General features: G+C 36.0%; 1 protein-coding gene across 1 annotated transcript; it reads right to left on the bottom strand.

Annotated features, from left to right (window-relative positions):
* Positions 1-798: 798 nt before the first annotated feature.
* LOC145691524 (uncharacterized) lies at positions 799-18310 on the bottom strand. Its single transcript, XM_081766934.1, has 5 exons — positions 18175-18310; positions 11573-12187; positions 9312-9471; positions 4802-4957; positions 799-991 (listed from the first exon to the last, which is right to left on the bottom strand). Exons 2-5 carry the CDS (start codon positions 12171-12173, stop codon positions 907-909), a joined length of 1002 nt encoding a protein of 333 aa, XP_081623060.1. The 5' UTR covers positions 12174-12187; positions 18175-18310; the 3' UTR covers positions 799-906.
* Between the last annotated feature and the right edge of the window lie 703 nt (positions 18311-19013).

Raw genomic sequence — 19013 nt, 5'->3', positions numbered from 1 at the left:
TTTAAAATATTTATGCTGTATTTCATATATATTGTGAAACTGTGATAGTTTTGTATGTTTGTATGATTTCAAGTAGTCATCTTTAAAAAAATGATTAGAAATTTTATATGAGATAGACCAAGACTCCTAAATATGTTTTACCTTTCTTATGATAACAATTTAGAAATTATTGTCTCTCTCTCTCAGAGAGAAAACCGTATGAATAATAACTGCCATATATATCGCTTGCTTTTTTTTTGTGTGTGTGGAAAACTTGCCTTATAGGTATGTTTACAATTACAGATATCTTACTGTAATACTTACTTTACAATTCAAGACTCACATTTGTTGAACTTAATGAAACATTAAAATAAAATACTAAATTTGTTTACCGGTACTTTAGTTTCGTTAGAAAAGTACATTGGAAAGGTCACATAACAATGAAATAACACACACACACACACACACACACACACACACACACACACACACACACACACACACACACACAAAAAAGTCTGAAAGATCCCAGATTCGTACTTGTAATACACAAGTGCACACTAGTACTTACTTTTTAGAATCCCCTTCTTTTGTAGTTTTAAAATATCACAACCCTAATCCCACTACTTGTGATTTTTTTTTTTTTATTCGGAGCTGCAAAATATGCATAAGATAATATTGATATTTCTAATGACGTAAAAGCTTAACATTTATTAATCCGAATGTTTATTTTTGTATGTTTAACATAGTTTTATATAAAAGCAATAATGAATAATACATGTGGAATTACAATGTCAAGAACATCAGAAGTACCATCTACATCGTTATTTAGATGTTTTAGTCTATTTGAAACATGAAACAATTCCAAAATACAACCATTGCCTAAGAGAGACAAGACATTTTTAATTCAATAATTAAGTTGAAGACCTAATATGGCGGATTATCAAAGTACTGATATTCTTTCGGTTTACTTGTATCTTGTTCATATTCCAAGCAACGAGTCCATGATTTGCTGTAAAGAAAGAGGAACACATTTTGTATAATAAGACAATTCATAAAACAAATAAAATAATTTAATGCTTTAAATTTTGTATGATAATCTGCTTGTCTTTACACAGTTGCATCAAATATTAACAAATTTCTGGTTACAATAGGTTCAAGATTTCTGAACAATTGACTATCAAAGGCTATTAACGTACCTAAACTTTGAACACTGTGCATAACATGGCATTACTGTTTGTGCAATGTTTGTAGGTTTCCTTAAGAAAATTTCTCTCGACTGGTACAAAATGTTCCCTTTTCTTATCAAATTTCCCCTACTTTATAGAGTGTCTAATGATAGAAGTTATGTAATAAAGATTAACAGATTGACTGCCAAGTGATTTGAGGGTGCTGGTCTACAGGAGGCCATAAAGTTTTTCTTACCTTTGGCTCGATTATCGATAGTTACATCACGTTTTTGTCGCGATATTTTGTATCTCCCGAAAATGTACCAATGCGAGCCGAGCACCATATGTGATGCTCATAGTCTTTCATAGTAATTTGTGACAATGAGCATCACAAGAATCTGGATAAAAAAAAAAATGAAATCTTTAAGTTTTAGGTCCCACGGTTATACCGGGTTAGGCTAAAGGAGACGGAGATGATGAGAGATGAGTGAAATAGTGGTATGAAGAAAGTGGGAGGAAACGGGAGAACCCTGAGAAAACCCACGAACATGGTGTTTGTCCACCACAAAGTCCACACGAAGCGAGCTGGGATCGAACCAGGGACCCCAAGCACCGGAGGCGAACGCTCTACCACTGAGCCACCGCGCTCCCTTAGTAATTCATGATATCAAACATGAGCATCATATATGGTGCTCATGGCCCCACAGAGAAATAAGGTGAGAACCACATATGTTGCTCATGGCAGCCAACTTTTAGTTATATTAAAGGAAGTGACAACCACATTTGTTTTATTTATTGGTTCTTTGCTTTTATTGGTTTTACTTTTTCCTTCACTTTTTTAAAATAGAAAAAGTACAAATACACCCAGACAACAGTGGGTGCAAATCATCCCACTTTGAATTGATTGCTGTTGTATTGGTTTATTTCTGAAGAACAAAGAAAAGTAAGCATTTGTATTGATCAATCAATCAGTGCGAAAATTTCCCTGGATATTATTATTTTATTGAAAAAATCCCTTTGTTTCTTTCTGTGAAATTTACCTACGAAATTTCCCTAAATTAGGGAAATTTCCCTGAAACTACGAACACTGACTTTGCGCCACTTAGAAAGAAATCAAGGAAACAATTAGCAGGGGGAGAAATTTAACCCTAAAACGTATAGTTTGAAGTTTATAACACTACCGTATACTTGGGGTGTACAGAACACCAATAAGAGAACAGGCAATTTTTTCACTTTTTAAGCAAACAAATTATATTTTCCGAAGAAGGCAAGATGGGTTTACACTTTTCAATTATTTAATCAACTGTTTTTGATCAAGAAAGTTCATTACTTATCGAAACAGTCAATACAAACCATTACTCGGTGATCAGGGCACATTAATTTCAAGCACTTGGAGCATTGTAGGGCAGTTTTCTTGTTCTTTCTCCTTGGGCACAACGAGCATTTTTCTGGGTTCTGGAAGGCTCTTGTGAAGCGAGGTTAGCAGTTCCAGCTGGTTCGGGGAAGTCTTCATGAACTGTAGCTGCCATGATGGTTTTCAGTTCTCTTGGAAGACGTTTATTCTGAATTCTCTCCAAAATGTGTGGTTTCAGCAAAGGAAGTAAGCACTTTTAGAAAACTTCTTCCGTTGCGGGTGTTAGGAGTTTGCTTCCAGTCCGGATTCGCATTTCGGAACAGTATAATTGCATTGATTTACGTTTAATCCAACATGCCAAAGAAAAGTATCAGCGGCCATCTTGTTTTCCTTGCAGTTGTGTACGTGTGGCACAGCTGATCGAAGGTATTGACGCCGCCTTTCGTTCTGTCGTAGAAAGTTATTGTGTCTGGCTTTCTGGTGTTCGTGTCGATGGCTTCGTCCCCATGTATTGTAGATAATAGAACGACAATTTCTTTTGGCTTGGGACGTAGGAGATTAGAGTTTTTTCGTTGTCAAATGCATGCAGGGAGGAGCCATCTTTCCGTCCTTTTGTGTGAACAAATGATGGCGGAATTTCTTTCTCGTTTTTCCTAAGTGTTCCGACAATTGTTAGTTTGTAGTCGGTCAACATAGTTTCGGAAAGTGGAACTGACGTGAACCAGTTGTCCATACTAATGTTTCTGTACGTTACGTGCCATAGATGGTTCCGTAAGGGTTCTTACATAGTAGGTTGGAACAGATACCGAAGCGGGTTTGTTCGCTTTGCCAACGTAAGGAATAGAATTTAAGATGTAAAAGTTTTCTGCGTCGCAGAGAATCATGATCTTGATGCCGTATTTACCTGGTTTACTAGTAGTGTAAACTCGGGATGGGCGACCTCGGAATCCCAAGAGCTGCCCATCTACAGTGCAGTAAGGCGAGGGAGAATAGTAGCTTGTACAGTTTCGTACAAAAATGTCCCAAATTGTTCTGTCTGATTCCAGCAAGTTTATCTTTTTCCTTGCGAGCTACGCGCGTTGCTTTGTCGTCAATTCTTAGGTATATTGTTAGAAAGTTGAATCGCACCAGCGACATGGTTGCACGGAAGAAGGGAAGGCATTAGTTTGTGACCAAATCTCCTCAACGTTCAAGTGATTGTTTTTCAAAGTTCACGCCAGATAGAGAACCCCGAAATAAATTCTCAATTCCAGTTTATTTGTCGGTCCAGTATATCCAGTTCCTTCTTTATACTTTTTTTTCCTTTTTGATAGCAATTTCTTCATTCGTATGCAAAACAACTTCTTCCAGTATTTCATCTGTGAATAGATTCCAAACTTCTATGACCGAATTGTAGCCTTAAGTGTGTTAAATACCTGTGTCATATTTGTTTCTAGCCCATTGATTTAAAAGAATAAATATGCTTTTTACTGTCAATGAACAGAGATTTCAGATATTTTAATTTACTGATTTTATCTTCAAATATATTTTAAATGCCCGTAACTACAAAAAACATTTATATTCCTTATAAATTTATTATTACTTGAATCCAATTTGATTATTAACCCCTAGCGTACCAGTGATATCCATGTGGATGTAATGAAAACGTATCCTTTATTAAGGGTCGTATTAATCCTGGAGATGATGATATTTGTTAATAGATGCAAGGCAAGACTTAGTTCTACTATTTCTCGTTAGGTGACAGCACCTTACTCCCAGAAAAGACAAAAAAAAAGTGTTATTTCAGTAGATGGCAGGGGATATTCAATTAACACTCACATTTGTTTAATTTGACGATAAACAATGAACTTCGAGATCTATTTCGAGATCGAGAAAGTGAAAACTTTGTCTTTAACCTCCAGTCAGTGTTGCCAACCGGAAGCAGCATAAAATTCTTTCAGAACATCAGAATTTCCCTTTTTCAGTCCAATAACTATGCTCTATATAACGCTACAGACAGTCTTTTTTAACAGTAAATGAAACCGGTATTACTGCATGCACATAGGAAAATTACACCTGGAAAGCAAGGGGTTAAATATTACAATAAATAACAAAGTTTAATTTTCAGGAAGAAAGAATATTTAAAAAGAATTAAACACGAATTCAGTAAAATCAAACAATCAAATTTCCAGTTAATTTAAAGGAAAATAAATAAAAAGAACTTTCTTATATAAACGAATTTGCTAGCGCAGTTATTGAACGCCGTTAAGTAATCTAAATTTCCTTAACCAATTAGTTAAAATCGAATGGGTTTACTGACCGTGGTTCCTCCACTAGACAGCCTACAATTGGGTAATCCTTTCTGAAACATCGAGAACGTAAGACGTTGAAATACATATTTCCTATGTACCTTGCTGCTCTGGAGCTGTCCTTTTTAAGGCATTGGTAGAAATCCACGTCACACTGGCAGTCCAATCTGAAAGACGTTAAAAGAGAATGACACACAGTCGTTCATCGTTTTTTGACTAAATCTACATTTCTGAATCCAAGACGACTTCATTAAAAAAAAAAAAAATAAAACAAAATTAAATCACCAGCACATATTGCGTATATTTTAAGAACATACTGTAAAACTACACTAAAAGTCAAATCAAATAGAGATCTTCCTTACTCTTGATCACTCAAAAGATTTACTGAATCTCCGAACGTTTATCGCTAAGGCAGTAGACGACGAAGAGGGTAAGGTTAGAACTTAATGGAAGCTCATGCGCGTGTTCAGTAAGGAAAACTCCACTGTATATGTCGTTAAAGTAAGACAATCCCATATTTTTGGGCACCAAATTTCGACAAAAAGAGTCGTTTTGGAGTCAGAAATATGTGGTGTTTCGTTTCAGAATTTTACTCATCATAAAAAAAAAGTGTCGTGAATTGAAATTTTCATTATACTAAATGAATGAAGATTCTGTTTCTTTGTTCTCCATTATAAAATGTGGATATAAAAATGGTGGTGTTTTATGCAGAACAAAGGTAATCTCCTTTACAAAAAACAAGGTGAACCTGTTTTATACAGCACACAGTTCAAATATGAGCTGGAATCTCCTTCCCACTTCTTACTATATTTGTGCAAGTCCCTTTACGAACACAAGTAAAGGGCAGGAAAACTCTCAAAGGTAGTAAATTGCTATAGCCAAACATGTAGATGTAATATTTTAATATATAGAAAGTTGCAGTGAGTTTGTGGCAAACTTAGACAAGTAATAGATGATACCAAATGCAAATATTTTTTCTTATAATTTCATATTCGAGTACGTCTCATTGTGGGTTCACAAGCATTCGAATTTGCCAGCTTGTAATAGGTTTTGTCATTCACATTAAAGCAAAGCGCCTGAAATGTCCATCAACCCGCTATGCGTAGCTCCTCTACTGGTTGCCTTTCACAAGGGTATCAAACTTAACGTCCAAATGACAATATTAAACTAATAGGGTCAAAACCACGCGACGTCTAAAATGTGGAAAGAAAAATAAAAACAATTATTTTTGAAAATTTGAATAAGAACTGGCAAATCTACACAAAAATTTGAAATCGACCAGCGAAAACGGCTCGTTTCTAGCACTTGTGGTTTTCGAGATTTAATTGGCGAAAGGATTGGCCATAAACATATAAACTTTTTTGACCACAAATATATAAATATGTAGATAACGATAAATACAATGTTATAAAACCCTGTTTGCACGGGGACAATAAAGCTTAGTGGATACTACATTTATATCCTCCCACGTATGTGGCTGTTCCTGAAATTAAAATGAAATGAAATATTTCACTTTAACCTCGCATGATTATGTCCTGTAGGCTAAGGGAGACGATCATTAAAGCAAGTGGATGATGACGAGAGAATTGGTGGAATGAGAAAGTAGGAGGAAACAGGGGTATCCGTAGAAAACATATGGACACGATCTTGTCCACCACAAATTTACTTGGTTGGGGATCGAACTAGCGACCCCACGCAACAGAGATAAACTATGGTTGTTCGTGATACAGTTCATGCATTACAGGCAAACTTCTGTCTAGTCGAACGATTGAATTTGACTCGCCCTGCTCTGCGCTCATTTGTCTCTTTGTCTAGTTCAGATATCAAGGAACGAGAAACACTTGCTTGGTTATCCAAATGAAAAGTTTAAATACCCAATTTTTAAACTCTAAACTAAAGCTATACACGGACATTTTATTATAATACTTTTTTATACAGGGTATTTCAAAACAACACCGACAACGTTTAGGAGGTAATTCCTGACACCAAGATAAGAAAAAAGTATAGGCCAACTTGGGTGCTCAAATGCTTCGTTTCGAAGTTATAGGCTGCCGAAGACATGAAAAAATTAACTTGAAAGGCCTATAGCTCCAAAACTTTAGGACCTACTATAATCGGTCAAAACTTCACTTAGGAACTAGTACATGTCTTGTCCAAATATCCAAGTTTCATAATCCTGCGGTACTTCAGCAGCAATTTTTATGGAGGTAGTTAGAGAGTACTTAAAATTATATGCCTGTATCCACACTCCCTCTATAAAAATTGTTATGTGAGCAACTTAGGATTCTGAAACATGTATTTTTGGATAGAGCACATATTAGTTTCTTAATGAAGTCTTGACCCGACTACGGAAGGTCCCATAGTTTTGGAGCTATGGACCTTTAAAGTTCATTTCTTAATGTTTTCGGCAGCCTATAACTCTGAAAGAAAGCATTTGTGCACCCAGGTTGGTCTATACTTTTTGTCTTATCTTGGTGTCACGAATTACCTCCCAAATATTGTCAGTGTTATTTTGAAACACCCTGCATATTATTATAACCTCTATTTCACCCCCCTTTAATTGTTTTTCAAAAAATAACACGTCCATATCTCGTAATTAGCTCCTGAAATGATCGAGAAGTGTCTCGACCTCGATCTTGGACTTCGCTCTTTTACAGTAACGAATCAAATGTTTAATGAATATTGAAAGAAGACGATTTTGTAGTGTTAAAGCTTTTCATATGTTGTGAAGTCTTTGACGTTCATTATTAGTAAACAAAAATGATGGAAGGATTGTTATTCTAACATTAACTTAGCACATTTATTACCTCTATGGCTGTATGGTAACCCATGGTATGGAGACGATATTACATGTGGTACGATACACATTTTAGAAGGTAAAAATATTATTATGCATGAGAGATTAGTGTGTTTGATAATAGGCTAAGTTGAAAACAAGTAACAACAAATATGGATTGTTTGCATACATTTGCATGTTATTAATACGGCGGCGAATTGAACCATGTACAAACTGAGAAATGACTAACTATAATAAAATATTAATATAAAAAAATTATTTTTGCTGAAATAGTAAAAATTAAGTTAAAATATATAGTGTGAGAAACGGAGCAGCATTTGTGCTGTTGGTTGATTTTACAGTTCTCTTCATATAAAGTTGTCCTTTCGGAGATTGTAGTAGAATAATGTGATATGTAGTTTACAAAGCAAAAGATGTGTTATTTGTCATTCACAATTTCATAGGCAACTTTTGTGATGAATTGTGGGAGCTAGATATCATGAGCCGTAGTTGCGAAGTATCAACGTTCCAATATTTTACAATTGAATAGTACGGACTTCAGGAAGATAAGGGTTGAGGACGGTATTAAGACGATGAGTATGTGTGGAGCATATATAAAATATCTGTTGAAATGACTACAGTTTGGATTTGAGGATACACTTAAGGCTGTTTGAGATCTACAAATGGAAGGTGTAAGCAGTTGATAATGAGATTGAGGAGTTTGAATTTATATTATCAGAACGTTCCTGAAATTTACGTATGAAGGTTCTAGACTCTTTCTATTTCAAGTGTCCCTTCTGCAGCTACTGTCGATGTGTATTCTCTCGTAGCTCCCTCGAAAGAGGAGGAACAAGTTGCTGCGGCCGAGATCTTTCAATTGTTGGATGCGGAAGCGTTGAAACGATGAATTGTTTTACGTATCTTGTTAGCCATTCTAAGTAACCTACGAACTTTACTCGTCACGACCAAATGATTGAATGAAAAATTGGTAACATAGCTGAGGTCATTCACTTCTTTACCCTAAGGAAGGGTAGGGTTTCATCAGTCAGAGGGTGGCGTAGGTGAGGATGAAGCATATTTCGCACATTTTCTGTGGGCACACCTAAGATAGACATGTTGCTGAAATGGAACTTTGCTTGGTGAAATAGTTGTGGAAGTACGAATGTGGATTAGTTGCGTAGTCAAGAAATGTGAGGAACATAAACACTGAAAGTGAATAAAAACTAAATATTAAATACTGTAAATATTAAACATTGGAGGGTAATAATACTTTTTACAATATTTCAGATTTTACTGGGTTGTTTACGGAGTTACAATATTTTGGTCATTACTTGGTGGAAGGAGTGTTGTTTCATAATATTTACTTTGATCATAGCCAAGGATGCCCATCGAAGGGGGGAGCAAGGTGGAGCGCTCGCCCCCCAAAGATGAAATTATACTTGGGAATATCGAAAACCCAATAGAAATTTTACATTAGTTACAGCAAATTTGAAACTTTATTTGAAATGTCGCTTATACTTGCCCCCCCCCCCCTTGGAAACCACAACATGGGCGCCCTTGATCATAGCTAGAAATAGCAAGAACGATGAAATGAAAAATTCCCAACAAAATAAAAAGGCAATTGTTTTTCCGTAGTTGTATAGAGGGTTCAATTGGATTTAGAGGCTTGAATAAAATGTGAATTCTTCAACCGCATGTGTAGAACTTGGATCAAAACTATTTTGCAATATTCGACATTCGAATACCTGGTGTAAACAGCCGTGTTCTTCAACCCATACTTGGTGCCACCGGCTTCTATGATATCAGGACAGTTATCATGTTCTCTGCAACACTTGTCTGTTTCTTCGTGGTAACCAATATCGGAGTCATTATCTGCTCTGTTCCCTGCACCACACCATTTCGTACCTACAATAATAATAGTAATACTTATATTTGTGCCATGAACAATCTAATAGCAAAGATATAGCACGTTATCATTGTTAAAATAAAAACACGTATTGCATACAATATAGCTACGATATATATTACCTATTGAAACTAAATATAAATTAGAATACAATCGGATTAACACTCGAACGCGAAGGATTTTGAACAACCTTAGATGTCCACAATTTCTCCTTTATGACGTTCTATGTCTTTATCATTAAGTAAACATTAAGGATAGCTGATAATTGGTTTCTGTGATTCCTATTGCGTATCTTTCTCATCATGTTGGCGAAGCAGAGCCATAACTTGGGAGCTAGAGGGTTCTTGGTCTTACAGTAAGAGATAATTTTACCTAAATGTCGATAAATGTTACACAAGTTTTCCTTTTATCCCAAGACTGTAAACCAAATGTTTACACGCGTTGGGACAACTTGGCTTTTCACATTGTTTTGCCATCTAATATAGTTTCCCCTTCGAGACTTGCTATCCTAAGAGAGTATGTGGGGTCTGTTAGGTCGTGCTTTTTGCAATGAAATCAAATCTTTTAGTCTTATCTCCGACGTAATGCCGTGTTTCCTAAAGTAGACAATGTTGATAATAATAAATGAAATGGTGGAAAGAAGAAAACGGGGAGAAACGGGAAAACCGTTAATAGTTTGCCCCTGTGGTAGGTAATCTGTCACGGTGACCCCTTGACAGTTCCAGAAAATCGAAAGCATCAGCTTGGTGGCAGACTTCTACACTTGGGTCTTTTTAGGGGTGGGAGGAGTGGTGTTTCCATTTTTTGCTCATTTCCTTTGTTTCTAGGTCATTAAGATAAATCCAACTTTCATCCACTATCAATAGTCTGCCGAAAAATTCTCTTTATCCACCTCACAGCGATCCAAATTTCTCTTGCATCGTCCTTGCGTTTTCTCTTGTGAAAAGATGTGAACAGTCGGGGCATCACCGTGTTGACACTTTTTTTTCTGAAGATGCAGCTGGTTGTGACTGATGTACTAGGCAGACCCATAACTCATACTTATTGGATATATAACACTTCCAAAGGTTATCCTTCTGTAATTTTCTCCATGAAAGTGGCATCATCAGTGAAAAATGATCTTCCATATCTAGAGACGTCCGCGGTGGAATCCAGTATATCCAGTTTAGAAGTGTCGTTTCCACTTGAGTACCATCTCATAGGATGGGGTTTCATTCCCATAGACTTCTTTCATCTCTTCGAGGATTTGTTTTGATGATTTCACCTGAAGATGGAGGAACTGAATAACGCTGCGTGCCTTAACCTTGTAATTCATCGCACCTTCATTGATTGACGTGCAGAAAAGAAAGAAAGAGTTGTTCTAATGAATCCAGAAAATGGCATGATTAACATACATGGATCTAACTATAAAATGCGTCCAAGGAGGTTCGTGGTTCGTCATCTTGTAGGTGCTTGCATGAACGTTTTGATACTTCCTTGTATTCCTATGCAAGGTGACTATTATAAAGGGGATAGATGTAAATATGGACAAATCAAATACTTTATTGTAAACACAAGTAGTATTGAAACTTTTTGATATTATATCGTATCTACTGTAGTAAGATGGTAACACAATTAAAACATTTACATTTGTAGTCGATAAGGATTTATAGCTGCAGCTTTAAAATAACGCCTTATAGGTATAAAAATTAAATAAAATGAAGAAAACAGCATAATTTAGTCTGATTGCGTATCATACTGTCACTCTCTGACGTTGTATTATTTTATTGGAAAGAGCACAATTTATGCATTATATGATAGTATTATTTTCAATGAGTATTATTTTCATCTTATTTTAATGAAAAGAGTTTTATAAAAATTAAAAAAAAACTTTTGTTGGGCCGGGTTTGAACTCATGCTAATAGCGATTTTTATGATTAGCTCACTTCCTACCACACTCGGCTACAAGGGCCGACAGCATCTCGCGTTTTGTTTTTGTGCTATATGTAGACTACGTGGCGAGAAACAGATAACTCTAACCAATCAGAGCCGTGTATTTAGTACCTATGTCTAGGGTCGAGTGTGATTAAATATATGCAGTTACGGGCTATGATCTCTTACCTGGAAACAAAGCCAATCTTTTGGCGTTGCGTTTGATCTTGTTGAAGAGACCTTTAGTCTTATTTTTAATAGTGCTGAAAACAGATCCAAAGAATCTGGTTCCGTTGCTTTCTCCAGTGCTGGAGTGGTCTTCAATTGTTGAATAGTCTCGTGAACGGTCATCATAAGAATAAGGTCCACTGTCTCTGTTGTCAGTTGACCACTCAGGTTCTCTACTGAGCCTTTGACCACTATTTGACCATGCAGAAGGCAATGAATTACGGCCAGTATTTGACCATCCAGATGGATTATTGGACAAGAAGGATCCTCGACCATGATTAGACCATGCAGATGCACTACTTGACGACAATGAATTAAATCCATCATTTCTAGAAACGGTGTCAAGTGGCAATGACCTATGACCAGTATTTGCCCACTGCCTGCTTTCTCTTATATTATTAGACAATGTTGGTGGTAACTCCTGAGGTGGCCATCTGTTGTCGTTATAGTGATCTTCGTAATTCGTTTCACTATAATCGAAAGCCGTTGGTGGAAAGCCAAGTGACTGTCCGTTGAAGGTCGTCAAGAACAAAGCAAAGACAACAAGTGATCTTCTGTTCATGTTGGTCAACAGACCTAGAAATAGAACAGAATAAACTTTTGTTAGATGGAACTTAATCATGCATTAAAGGACAGCCATCAGCAAATTATAACATGAACATCCGTATTGAATACTATCACCAAATATTCGCTGATGTCAAAACTTAACAATCCTAGATGAAGACGCACTATTTTGTATTAAGAAGAGAGGAACAACTTAATATCCAAAATATAACCTTAAACAAACTCCATTAATTGTTTCAAAAATACCTGTTTGCATAGAAACAATTACATTTCTTTAATTTTGTTCAAAAGGAAATTATGTTTTAAATTTTACTTCCATGTTTATGTCCTTTAGGCTAATCTGGGCCCCTTATCAGCAACGACAAGACAGTGGAATTCGAACAACTATAAAACTTTCAATAAATTCCCAGCGGGAATCAAACCCGAGACTACGCGCACCAAAGGCACACACGCATGATTTCAAGTCAAGGGAAAGACCATGTACTACAACAGAAAAACAACAAAAGAAGTTCTTTGGTCGTAAAGTTGCAGACCAATCCTATCCTTTAGGAAATCGTTGCCTGATATGCAAACAAAATAATTATAAAACCCAATAAACTAACTAAATCCATGGCCTAATGAATCCAAAGTTTCAATGCCGTGTTCACAAAAGCTCTCCATAGACTTGTGTCCTTAGCCAACTGGATCCAGTTTCTACTTTGTATTCGTATTTCTCCGAGATCCATCTTAATATTGTCCTCCCATCCACGTCTAGATATTTCTATTAGTCTTTATGTGATTGGATTTCCAGTTAAGACTTCGAACGCGTTCTACTTTCTTCCATCCTTTCAACATGACATGCCCACTAGGGCCTCCTTCACTTGATAGCCCTAACAATGTTTAGTAAACAATATTAACGCTATGTTTATACCTATTAATATATTAATGAACTTGAAGATAATAGTAAAAAAGAAGGAATTTGGAATACGTATAAAGCCATCAACAAATTTTAAAAATGCAATAACATTCGTGCTTATATGTTAAACAAAGCCGACGAAACAATTCTGACTGATACAAATAGCATTTTGAATAAATGGAAAGATTCCTTTACTGTATTTAACATGCATCAAAAACAACACAGTAGAAAGCACGTTAGTAGAGAAAGAGAAATGCACACAGCAGAATCGTAAATTTATATTCCAGAGCTTAACCGATTAAAAATAGAAATTGCTATAAAGAAATTAAAGAAACACACACCATCAGGTGTAGAAGAAATTCCGGCTGTGCTAATTTTAGCAGGAGGGTAAAAATTGAGAAACGAGATTCACAAACTCATTTACCTCATCTGGAAGAAGGAGGAATTGCCAGAAGAATGTAAAGAATCAATCACTGGTTCTATTCACAAGAAAGGTGACAAAATTGATTGTAATAATTATCTATGCATTTCTCTTTTGCGAACATCCTATAAAATCCTGTAAAAATTCTGTTAGCAATTTACCCTATCAGATGAAATTATTGGTGGTTTATCAAGGTAAGTTTAAGCGAAATCAATCAACTATCGACCAGATATTTATCACTCGATAAATACTAGAAAGAAAATAGGAATATAATATTCCAGTATATCAATTATTTATTGATTTTAGAAAGGTCTACGACTCAGTTAGGAAGGAAACATTTTACAAGATTCTTACTGAATTTGACAGCGAAAAAGCTTCTTAGATTATTTCAGATGTGTTTAAATAAATCCCAAAATAAACTCTGAGTATCAAAATACTTACGAGATATTACGTCGGGAATAGACTAAAACAAGTAGAAACGCTATAAGGAAAATCAAAGATAGCAACCAGAGTCTAAAGCTGAATGGTATTTATCAGGTTATGGCCTATGCTGATGACGTAAATCTCATAGAGAATAATAGGAGAACAACAGAAAGAAATGTGGTAATTTTATTAAACACTTGCAGCTACATGGGCTTGAAGGTAAATGCAGAGGAAAGTAAACACACGGAAATTCCTTGTTCATAATATTGTAAATTATGGATACGTCAAAAATATCAAATATTTTCAAGAAAGGAATACTTTCAAATATCCAGGATGAATTTTAATAGACCAAAACCAGCTACACGAAGAAATTAAATGTCACCTGAAAGCAGGAAATTTTATGGCGTAAAGGTAACGCATCAAACTGGTAAGCGGCAAGCCCAGGTTTGAATGCCGTCTTGTTAATTATTGTTCCTTGGACTCTGCCGGGCTGTGGTCATACCGTGGGATTCGGTAGCATATGGGAGCTAATCCCAGGAACCTGGGTAACGGTGAACATGTGCGGGAGGTGAGCTTGCTTTGTAATGCTCGGGCACTATGCCTGCAGAGTATGGTAGGGCCTGACTCGCTAGCAGGACCGCCTCCACCAGTAGGTTAACTGGTAGGCACTAAGGACTTCAGTCTGGCCGCGCAGTGGGCGTATGCCGCTCCCTCAGTGAATGGGGGTTATACGCTAAGGCGTCAAGGTTAGGGACAAATCTTGACGGTGCACATCGTGCACAAGTACTCAGGTCCAGGAACGAGCAACTGTTGGCGGGGTGAATTGTTTGGCGGTACCCGTCCATTAAAGAGACTGAACGGTCGCGGGCATGCTCCCCCTGCATGCAATGAAGTGTGAAGTAGTAGACCACTAGCACACTATGTTTAGGTAATTATTATTGCTTTATTATTACTATTAACGTTCAATCAAACCCCAATAACGAATTCACGAGTTGATATGATTTTACATAAGTTTTTGTGAAATAATAGCATATGATTTGCGCAAAAATACGTTTATTCATTGCAAGAGATATTACTTTCTATTATTCGCCATAAACTTAGTCACATTTGGCTATAAACAAAAGCTAGTGCGCAGCAGAAAATCACTTTACACAAATTTTAAAATTAAATTTTCTAATGGCGTAAGAAACAGTGTAGCTACGTGGATGAAGACTCTGTTAATTACAGGTTCATGTGTGCCAATATTGTAGGAAGTTAAATATTTTACGTATTCGTAACTTAGCCGCACACTAAGAACATACTTTGTATAATCCTTTGACAACGTTTTCCCTTTCGAATTCGACTAGAGAAGTATATTATAAGAGCTCCAAACAGAAAACACCAAAGCTGATAACAAAATACTTCTTATATTCACTATTCTATTGTTATCCTCTTGACTTCTAACATAAAATTATAATAATGCAAATATCAAGGATGTTATAAAATAGAGGATCTGCCAATATGTATCTTCATTCTATTAAATCGATGAACCCAACAAACAACCGAGCATCGGCACGTCTGATTGGCTACTCTCGTTTCTGCCATCGTCTGATTGGCTACTTTCGTTTCTGCCATGAGTGTTGGCTCAAAATATTCTATCCTATTGGGCGGAGTGGGCAGAGTAGGGGTGGCGAAACTGTGACGTATGGCTTCAAGATTTTGTTGTAAGGGCAGATCCTCTATTTTATAAGATCCTTGGTAAATATTACCATAATTAATAACGATTTTCGTAAGGGTGAGCATGCTTAATTCGGATTAAAAGCTGAGTACTCTCGTATTGCACTTTAAAATAAGTTTCCCCTTATATAAACCTAATGTTGGAATGGGGCGTTAAACTCCTATTCATTAAATAATAAACCAATCTGAAACAGTGACAAACATGACACACTATCTCATAGAAAAATAATAGTAATAGTATTTAATGTTGTTGACACTTGATTTCCATAATTAAAATCTCGAAAATGTATATTGAACTAACGCTTTCTCGCTCATAAATTACCATTTAATCTAAGGCCAACCGCTCACTGGCGAGAACACAGATGCGCAACTATCTCGTCGCTGTCACCGACAGTTAGCAACTTCACGGAGACAAAACAATTTTGTTGCCACACCCTCACTCACTGGTGATAGCAGCAGAAAAGTTGCTGGGCATTTGATATCACAATTTGGAATGATGAGACACAGTACGATGGACTTCGAAGAATGTGCTATTGCTGGTGTGCTAATGCTGAATTTTCGAAGACAAAAAGAAGAAAAAGAAATAATGGGTGCATCCTATATACAGTGAGGGATTGCTAAAGGGAAGATTTTATACGCTATATAGTGATTTACGCAATTATCCCCCGAAGCGCATTCCACTTTCTTATAACAGCAAAACACACTTTCTCCAACATTTTTTTAAAAATTTATACCTGAATATTCTTGCAAACCCTTTTTATATAACGTTGGTCGTTTCTCTATTTTCTCAATTTTTCATTGTCTTCACCGCTAATTAAAGACATATTAGCTTCCATTGCAAACACTTCTTTTCACGTGCTGTACACAGAAGGAACTGCTGTCAGTAAAACCTTACGGAAAACAATTTTTTATTTTCCTGCTTGGAGGAAACTCGGCAACTTTTGTGTCGCCGTCGCCGCAGTGAGTGGACTCCCATAAGACTCAATGCATTTAGCCAGAGCAACAAGATAGTTGCCCGACAGAAAATTGCAAGTGAGCAGTAGGCCTAAATGCTAGTGATTCGAGTAAGATTTGTTTCACAGTTCAACAAATGTAAATTACATGATTCTCTCTGAAATGCTGATGAGATATTTCTGTCGTAAAGCACTTCACCCAAGTCAAAGAAAAGAGAGAAAAAACGTTTAACCCAGTGTCGAAATCTGTTCTTTATTATATGATATTTGTCTTCAAGTGAGACCACAGGTAACTGAGTAGATAAAGTTTGAGGTTTTTGCTTATCTGTATCGTGCAGAAGGAGCGAGATATATCCCACTTATTTCACGAAATGAACTTACTAAAATGTTTATCTAACCCTTGGCTTTTAGCGTATGAAAACCAATGTTTCGGAATACATAATTTTAATTTCCAAAAAAAGAATAAAGAGAATATTGTAATACTTATTTCACAAAGAGAACAAAATACATGTTTAATTACGTCTTAATAGTTGCAAATGTTTAGAAGAGTGGTAGCGAAACTTATGAAGCTTTTGAGTTACCGTACTGATTTTAAATTGCACTGCGAGTTATCAACCAAAAGAACTACCAACTTAAAAAAAAGAATTTGCACTTGTTTATTCCTGTAAACTTACATTTGTCGTCAGCATGAAATCAAACTATCCAAGTTAGCAAATGTCTAATATACACACGAGAAACATAGCAAATGTCTAATATACACACGAGAAACATAGCAAATGTCTAATATACACACGAGAAACATAACAAATGTCTAATATACACACGAGAAACATAACAAATGTCTAATATACACACGAGAAACATAGCAAATGTCTAATATACACACGAGAAACATAGCAAATGTCTAATATACACACGAGAAATATAGCAAATGTCTAATATACACACGAGAAACATAGCAAATGTCTAATATACACACGAGAAACATAGCAAATGTCTAATATACACACGAGAAACATAACGTGAACACCCCAGGCGTATACAATCAACTGCGAGATGAGACTGACAATGACAGTTGGGCGGGAGCTACTGGTATCTCGCGATTGACGGTTTAGCGATCATAGGTTTGGAATGTAAAGGCTTATTAGTTCTACGGGCAGTTCTTTAAGACTTCTTCCATTTCTTTCTACCTTCTTATTTCACAGTTCCTTTCAGGATTAACTTTTTTTCACTTATTACTTATCTCCTTTATCCTTACGGGTATATTTATAGAATGGTAAACTAAAAATTTCATTTCACTTCACTGCAATAAACTATTAATGTAGTCTGTTGTAATGAATATTTCTTCCAGACACACTTCTGGGCGAATGACTTGGCCAATCCCTACTGCCCTCTCCCGGACCTAAAGTATATTAAATTTTGATTACATGTTACTTTTCTGCAGAACATGGTCTTTAGCGAATAGTGATCTATGTCAGTCTCCTCACATTTTTATTTTGTCAAATCCGAACAAATTTTTTGAAAGGAAGTTTCGTTCTATTTTCAAAATTACTTTTTCATTGTTCACACCTTGGTCGTTAATGGTACTTACTTGTAGGTAAAATATGAATAATCTCATATGTAAACTAGTTAGAAGAATCGATAAGACACTTGTAAATCAGCATGTACGAATTCTTTTGTTTCTCTGCTTACTGGGAAACCAGGAAGTTGAACTAGAGGTGATAGGTGAGCGTGCCTCCTTTTCCTTCTTTCGTGTGGCTTAGGTGACAGAACTCTTTGTTTCTGTACTCCATAAAATAAGCAAAACAAAAGCAGATGCAACTTGATTGAGCTTTGTTCGTTGAAGGAGTTTTGTAGGATAGAGTGCATAATGTAATGCTTATCATAGATTCAATACTATTTTACATACGTGAATCTGATATGCGTGAATATGCTACATGTTTCGGAACAGTTTATACACTTTGCAAACGCTTTGACGTGATATTGTTCATCACACACTCTGTTGTATCCGTCAATAAAAGAAAAACAAAGAGTTCAACAGAAACAATACTTCTCCTAGTTATGAACATACCTATTTTGTAACTGACAAATTTCAAACCGGAAAATAGAAATATACTACTTTGCATATTTTTTGTGTGTTAAAGTACTTTGAAGGAAATAAAATATAGACAATGAAAGTGACAACAAATATTAAGTAGTTAAGTCTTGATCTCTACGCTTCTATCTTCTTTCATTCTTTCCAATTAAGACTGAAAAGTGGAACAATAGAAGGTTTAAAAGTTCCAAATATTATGCATATTTTAGCAGGCGTATTGTCTCAATTGTCTTTCATGTCGTAAATGCAGCGAAAGATCTTCTAAACAAATTTATCATTGATTTATTGTTTTAACCAACAAAAGTCATTGGTCCGTTCCTCCGAAAGGTAAAGAA

Source organism: Thermobia domestica, chromosome 8 (genome assembly GCF_964235325.1).
Source record: "Thermobia domestica chromosome 8, izTheDome1.hap1.1, whole genome shotgun sequence".
NCBI classification, from domain to species: domain Eukaryota; kingdom Metazoa; phylum Arthropoda; class Insecta; order Zygentoma; family Lepismatidae; genus Thermobia; species Thermobia domestica.
This window is presented reverse-complemented; position numbering and strand designations above follow the sequence as displayed.

What these genes read in the sequence shown, in the direction of transcription:
- LOC145691524 (XM_081766934.1), bottom strand. Translation starts at nt 12,173, where the DNA reads ATGAACAGAAGATCACTTGTTGTCTTTGCTTTGTTCTTGACGACCTTC. An exon ending in AAGATTGGCTTTGTTTCCAG is followed by an intron (nt 9,472 to 11,572) that starts GTAAGAGATCAT and finishes TTATTATTGTAG; the next exon opens with GTACGAAATGGTGTGGTGCA. An exon ending in TGTCTAGTGGAGGAACCACG is followed by an intron (nt 992 to 4,801) that starts GTCAGTAAACCC and finishes CTTTCTTTACAG; the next exon opens with CAAATCATGGACTCGTTGCT.